The 7,771-nt window shown below is 38.7% G+C and overlaps 1 protein-coding gene across 1 annotated transcript in view; it reads right to left on the bottom strand.

The window, feature by feature from the left end:
- Positions 1-1,227: 1,227 nt before the first annotated feature.
- CPNE3 (copine III) overlaps positions 1,228-7,771 on the bottom strand; it is a gene marked incomplete at its 5' end in the record, with an annotated part of 13,759 nt that continues 7,215 nt past the window's right edge. Inside the window, 6 exons of the mRNA XM_010134213.1 lie at positions 1,228-1,409; positions 2,819-3,055; positions 5,156-5,289; positions 5,933-5,984; positions 6,086-6,140; positions 6,798-6,931. Coding sequence (XP_010132515.1) covers positions 1,299-1,409; positions 2,819-3,055; positions 5,156-5,289; positions 5,933-5,984; positions 6,086-6,140; positions 6,798-6,931 — 723 coding nt within the window. The remainder of the gene's footprint in view (positions 1,410-2,818; positions 3,056-5,155; positions 5,290-5,932; positions 5,985-6,085; positions 6,141-6,797; positions 6,932-7,771) is intronic.

Here is a 7,771-nt window from a genome sequence, read left to right as displayed (position 1 = left end):
ACATTACCCACACGGACAGGAGCGGAAGAGACCCTCAGCAAGCAGTATACCACTGGGAGACAAGGAAGCGTCACCTCTGCACTAAGCAAACACAACATGATTCACACTTTGTGCAAATGGTGAAGAGAAAACTCAAGCCGAGAAAACTCAAGCCAAGAAAACAGACAAAAAAATTGTTTGCCCTAGAGAAATGCAGCTTAATTATAGGATTAGAGCTTAGACACTTTCTCCTGTCTTCCTACTGGGACGGAAGAGGGAAGATGGGGGTTTTTGCAGGCACTTTTCATTAGTGGGCTCATGATTCAAAATATAAGGTAGCACTTTCAAGAGCTGCCTTTCCTTGAGAATATGCAGTTATAAATTAGACAACACTTTTTAACTAAAAAGTGAATTCCCACTGCACAAAAAGCCCTTTAAAGATCAATGGTCATGACTATTTTACGGGAAAAAAACACACACAAAACTAAAACAAAACGCCAATCAAAATAAAGTCTGGATTTTTTGTTTTCCAGCACAGTACACTCTGAAACACATCTTACAGCCTTTACACTAGTAGCTTCAAAGGCCAACAGTATTCTGAGACGTTAGGTATTTACCTTGATTCACTCCAGTTATTCCTCTGCTACCTTAAGATAATGCATGCTATAAAAGAATACATACTTTAATGACTTGTTTGGCTCATGTTCACACAGCCCTGAATGCCAGGCGTTGGCCAAAGGCACTGAAGCGGCAAATATGAAGCAGCAGCAAATATGCTCTGTTCTGGCACTTGTCTAGTTCTGAAACTCCCACGGCAGAATTTTGTTACAGTGGCTGAGTAGACACAGAAACCTGAAGTACTCCATTTTCGCTGAAGCACATACAAACTTTTATCTGCTCGGTGGGGAGATACCCTCCTTTTAATTTCAGATTGGTTTTATGAGCACGGAGAAACTGCAACCCCCAGTGCTGATCCCCACAAAAGTAACTGAACACTCCCACTGGCCACATTTAGCAAAGAGGCAGCTGTTCTACTTCCAGCCATTCTCCCCCTTCTCTCTGCATTTTCAACCTCTCTTTTTCCACTCACTTTTCAAACAAAATGCACCCATGTAAGCCCTGTATCTGAAATCCACATCAAATATTAACACAGTTTTGGCCCTTAAAAACTTGGCAAAGTGATCTGCAGGCAAAAGCTAAATAGACATTACCATACGGAGGCGTGTCTATACACATACAGAGCAGTATCTCAAGAACCGAAGTCTGTACATACAGCAAGTAAAGCAAGCACAAAGTCTCAGCTCCCCTGCTCAGCCCATTCATTTTGCAGCAGGATTCTTAGGAGGTTGCAGTTTGTAGGTGCTGAAGTAGTTCACCACTTGCTGAGGGACTTCTGCCAGGACACACTGCGCCAGAGCTTCTTTTGGAGACTTGCAAGAAAAGAACACCAAGTTTCAGTTTTCACCAACTGTTAACAGAGATCCTGAGATGGGTAATAAGCACCTCCTCTACTAGGCCAATTTAAAGTCTGACATTTTACAGAGGACTTTCCACAGTGTTCTTGTGGGACAGATGGAAGCTTCTCCGACATCTTAACTTTCTCGTTCCCATTACCAGACACCAGCTGGCCGCCTTGTTCCACTGAACTAATAGGAGCTGGGTGCGCAAAGGGCTGCCATGTCTGAAGATACCTTTTGTTATACGAAACACAGCACAGACGCTGAACTTCAGACAGGTAAACACATCTCCACCATCTGCTTAAGACAACCCTTCACAGCCTGACTCATCATCCACGACGTTTCGCACCAAGTCTCATCCACAGTAACTGAATTGCTACAGAGCAGCTAGCCATACTTTCTTTACTGTAAGACTAAGCATTCATGGGAAATAAAGTGCCCCTTTTTCTAGAAACCAGAGGCATTTGATTATATAAATTTCTACTGAATATTGACCCAAGTTAATCTACAACCAAGTGCATTATTCAGTAAGCATTTTCTATGTTGATTCTGCTCTCTCTTTTGCGTTTGCCTGACATGCTGTGAGATTAAACAAAGAACTTGAATCAAAAGTAAGTAACAGAGTTAATATTGGGAAACAAAGCAAAATTACAACATCTTAGGATGGAAATAAAAACTCTAATCTTACATTCCCCATCCTGAAGAAATTTTGGTGGTTTTGGTTGGTTTTTTTTATTTAAATCAATTTTTTGCAGTGATATGACATTTAAAAGTCATACTATACTAGCCTGTGCATATTTTACTTCGTTCTACAGGAAAAAAAAAAAATCAGGACTCCATTATTTCACTGCCTATTTTTTTGGTATATTTGCTTTGATTAAAACAAGAACTATCACCACTATTGTGCCTACACACAATTTTTACTGATTATGAACTCCCTGATATAGCTTCGAATTTTAACACTGCACTAAAATTTGAGACTAATCCACATTTACAAATGAACACCCACAATAAAAAATGCTTCATTTTAGAAACAAAAACAAACACCACAGCAAGTTCTTCTTCCTGAAAGAAAAACTAGTCCATCTGTTCAACCAAGTCTCAAATAGATTTACAAAGGTCATTCCCTTGCAGGAACCTGTCAGAAATGCAGTGCTGAAACCAGCAATGGAGTATTTTTAAACACAAATAGGCTCACCTAATGGAAATTCTACAGATGCTGAAGTCATCTTTTTTTTTTTTTAGCATTTGATAAGGACTTATCTCGGACTTCAGGTTTCATTTTAGGGACACTGCAAAAGCTTAGGACTAGACATAGGATATCCTAGCAAACCCAGCATACTTCTGCAATATTTATTAAGCATACCATTAAGATTACTTACATTTAGGAACTTCCTGAATGGCACAAACTGAACAATGTCTCTGACAGCTGGTTCTCCTGACGAGGACCTAAGAACTCCATCATCACCATCAAGAAACTCCATAGCACCAAAGTCTGCTCCTCCAACACCCACAATGATAATGGACATGGGCAATTTCGAAGCATTAACTATGGCAGTTCGAGTTTGATCAAGGTCTGTTATCACACCATCCGTTATGATCAGAAGTATAAAGTATTGCTGTCAAAACAATAAACACCATTACAACAAAAAAACAGAACACACATAGGCACGTACACTTAGAAAAACACACCTACAGACAGTTGTGACTTATCACTTTGAGCATGTTCAGTGCACTCACGATTTTACAATCAGACATCTAAGCTGTGGTCAGGCTTCATCTGTACAGTCTGAAGAAATTTGTAAGGACAGCAAAATGAATCTTTCAAAAGAAGTCATCTTTAAACAGCCACCTCCCAAAAAGCCAATGGTATCACCCTCTTCTCCTCATCTCCAAAATCACCAGACAAACCAGCATTTAACCTGTCTTCCAAGTATTTGTCCTGGGATAGAAGGCAGTTTACTGAGGTTTCAGACAGGGAACATATGTGGAGCTTGTATTGGTTTCCTTTCTGGTTTATCAATACCTTTACGAAATGCTACCCTTCATTCAGTTAAGAATGGATGAACACAAGAGTGCTACCAAGGGTAATGGAACAGGCCTTCATTTTTTCAGTGTATCCCTAAAATTCTAAATATAGATTAAAACATCTTTTCGGGCTGAAAAACCAGCATGCCAATTTTCAAGTAATTCCTTTCATCATGTTTTCTAGCTGCTTTATGAAGCTAATTACCACAGCGCGCAAGACCACCTTGCAGTGTTAATTTATTTAAGGACCACTTGAGCTGCTTCCACTAGACTGCCAGGGCTTCTAAAAGCTGGCAGCTTAGCTTCTGTTCTGAAGCATCAAGAACAGGCTCTAAGTACAAAGGTTCAGAAACTATCAAACACGTTTTGAACTTCTGGTCTTCTCTCACTTGGTTCATTTCAGACAATTACTGGGCAGCACAAATTCAAGTTCCAAAGGTACTCCTAGTACTCTTAGAATTCTTATTCTTCAGTGCTTCCCATCTTCCCTTATCTGCCTCCAAAGTAATTGGTTTTCCCTTATCTCCGGTGTTCAGGATCACCTTTTCCCATTGCTCCCCACCACTCCACTCTCCCACTCCAGCAAGAACGTCTACAGAACTACCACAATCAGAGAAGGCTATGACCAGCAGCATGACAGCACATCATGTTAGATTTATTTCTCTTTCCTTATACATCCCCCATACTGGAAAAAACCCCACCAAAACCAGAAGCTAACCCAGAATTTCTACGTTATGCACTAAATGGCCAGACAGCAAAGTTTCTTCAATACATCCTTTCAGGCAGAAAAATATATCTCTTGCTAGGCATACTGCATTCTCAGAAAAAAAGTGCAAGAGGTTTTGCTACCTTCCTTACATATGTATTGGTAAGTTACTACTGAAAGACTACCAAGGCAAACCTAATAAAGCTCTTGGCATAAGAAAACCCACAGCTCTTTTCCAAACTGATTTCCGTAAGTACTTTTATATGCAAAAATAGCTCATTTCATTTTCTGATTTTATGTGACATCTGAGATACCAGTATTTGCTATTATCAATGATTTAGGATAGACAGGGATCCAGATTTGCTGAACTTGCAAAGATTGTTATCTAAATTAACTATTATTTAAAGGATTGGATACTCAAGCCCTGGTCTTCAGACTTTGTTTTTTTTAATATGTCAAAAACACGCACATACAATTTTCATAGGAGTGAGAGCTCGGCACATACAGCTCATAGAGCTCTATAGTACGGATGATTCATTATCTACGTTGGCACCAAGGTGTCAGGAGCTATAGCCTCCATTTCTTCATTACTTTACCTAATTCTCTCTCTCAGCTATCTGATGTGAAACAGGGTCTAGTTCATTTTTCTCAGCTGAGGTTAAATCACTCTCCTATATGCAAAGACTTAAATTAGACATTAACAATTGTAAGATATTTGAACAGAAGATACCATAAAGGTGCCTTGTATTTTTAAGTTGATATTTCAACTCTGAAGAGTTGATTTAGTTAATTTAGGAGAGAATTGTTGTGTAGAATCTGCAAAAAACCAGCTTTTATCTTCTTTCAGGGTACCAAACACCAACTGGTAAATAGCCAGCTGTTGAAACAAGTACGCTTACAAGCTTAAAAGAGAAAAACAGTATTTATAAACTAGAAGGGGGGAAAAAAGATAAGAAAAATACACACACTACCATAAAGAACTTACAGATGCTGTTTGCTGTTGTGTGGCTGCAGCAGCAAATCTTGCCACATGATTTATAATTGGAGAAAAATTTGTTGGCCCATATAACTTCACTTGAGGAAGACAAGCCCGATATGCATCAACAATGCCTTGGATTCCTACAGAAAACAAATAGATCACATTGATTTTTTTCATACTAGAATTGGGATATTTGAGATCTTTCTAAACCACTGTATCAGTGGTTATTTACAGTGATGATGCAAAGATTTAAAAATAACCACAAGGAATAAAACAAATTATACATGAGCAATGGAGGCCTTCAGCTTGACCAACACTTAATGCATGCGCCAACACGCTTGTCTTTACGTACACAGGCGGGCCAAATACTGTACGATCAAGTATGTGTGACTGAGTTACAAAAATTCTCTCTGCCTGGCAGCTTGTGGTAGGTAGCAGAGCGGTCAGAGAGGGCGAGTTGAAAAGGCCCCAGCAGCACCACACTCACAACAGATAGCTCCACACCAGCAATGAGGTAGAATAAATGGCTTGACGTGAGAGAACTGTTCCCCGCTTACCTGTGCTGTGCCCTAGCTGTTTAAAATGCTTCCTTCATGAATCATTAGAGAGACAAAACGCTATTTCTAATAGCTAAGAAAATGGTTATAAAAGTGTTTCCTGCTACACAGCTAAACTCATTATTTAATGAGAACAACACATTTCACATTTCACTTTTCAGGTGGTTTTATCCCTTGACCTTAGACATTTTTTTCTCTAGGTCTGATGTTACTTTCTCAGACTTACCATTACAGAATGGGTTTGACGGGTTAAAATTTAATGGGAACTCATGTGACACCTGTCAATACACAAAAGACATAGTCAGGACTGTATACACAATCTCCTCCTGAAGTAAGTGCTCTTAGTTGTCTCATACAGTACATTTACATATTCCATTACCTGAAAGGAAGGAGGAACTTGTGCACCAAATCCAAAGGCTGGAAACATCTTATCTCTAAAAAATCAATTTTAATGAAAATGAAGTGAGTGCCTTCCTTTTAAAGCTGTCATAGTTCATTAAGTTTAGCCTTGTTACCAAAAACTGATCATTAAAAATGCTTTTTATTAAGAATTAAGAGGCAAAATTCAATGGAAGTTCCCCCTTGTAGTTGTTTCTAGTATGAAAACCAGCCTTTAACACTTAATAGGTAAGAATGCAAGCGTTTATTTAAATTAATGCTGCTCTTTGCCTTCTGCTTATGATTATGTGATTGTGCAGCGATGATGAAGTCTTTTTTAGCTCTGCATTTCAGCTCAGAAGTTTCATTCCAATATACCTTCAACACTGGTTTAAGAAACTATCACAGGAATTTATACGTATCTAAAAAATTATTTAAATAAAAATCTAAAACTTACGTATCATAATCCTGAATGAGCGTTTATTTAAATTAATGCTGCTCTTTGCCTCACAGATGAAAAGCCTTGCTTGTCTGCTGTAAGCACAAGCTTCTGCTTATGATTACGTGATTGTGCAGCGATGATGAAGTCTTTTTTAGCTCTGCATTTCAGCTCAGAAGTTTCATTCCAATATACCTTCAACACTGGTTTAAGAAACTATCACAGGAATTTATACGTATCTAAAAAATTATTTAAATAAAAATCTAAAACTTACGTATCATAATCCTGAATGACCATTCCTACAGACCAAATGGCTGTCAGGTATTCATTAACTCCGTTAGGGCTGAGGTAATGCAGAGAGTCTGGAGAGCGAGGGTCCCCATTGGAGCCTGTAAAATCTATCCCCACCTGTCAAATGCAGTATTTACATCAAACTGCTGTTAGAGGTAAAATGATGTTTCTCATCTCTGGCAAAGCCAAAGTGAAAATCACGAAAGAGTTGTCAATACTAGTTACCAAGGCATCTACAAATCTAACAGGCACAATACTCAGATGCAGCTTTCTCGGAATATTAACACTCTTAAAATAATGCCATTACAAAAACAGCAAAGCTCTGCATCTCTTAGAAGGGCTAAAAAAAACTTTCTTCTGTCAGGTTTTCACCTTCAGTTGTGTGTTTACTTTCAGTTACCATTCACAGCAGCTCTTCAATAGCTGTTAATTTCATCCTGTATCTTGCCATATAGATTTTTCCTCTCAGAAGTACAACTAGCCAGACACCACAGAAACCTAGAGTTAGTTCCTTCTCTGACCTCAGTGGGTCTTTCTGCTTTGGTAATGAGTATTAACAGGTTGAAGACATCTTACTGTGATTTGTGCTGCATTTGGTTCACAAGTTGCATAACTTAAGGGTCCTAACCCGTATGACAGCTTCTGTATGTTGCTTTCGTTAAGCAAAGGGCCTTGAAAATGACCATAAAGGGCCAAAGTTAAATCTTTGGTCAGAGGAAAACAAACAAACAAACAAACAAACAAAGAGTCCTTGTGAAAAGGAAACTTGAAGTAAATCAGAGAACTGTACATTTCTCCTTGGGCTCCATCCACACAGCTCAGCTAGTTCCTACTGACCGTAACTACAAGTTCAGAACTTTGTGTCATGAGTAAAGAAAATAATTTTTCTAGACAGGCTAGATGGACTCTGGTAAAATGGCTTCCTCCTCCATGCTACAGGACAAAAAAAAAAAAAAA

This window comes from Buceros rhinoceros, unplaced genomic scaffold, assembly GCF_000710305.1.
Source record: "Buceros rhinoceros silvestris isolate BGI_N320 unplaced genomic scaffold, ASM71030v1 scaffold16974, whole genome shotgun sequence".
Lineage (NCBI taxonomy): Eukaryota > Metazoa > Chordata > Aves > Bucerotiformes > Bucerotidae > Buceros > Buceros rhinoceros.
This window is presented reverse-complemented; position numbering and strand designations above follow the sequence as displayed.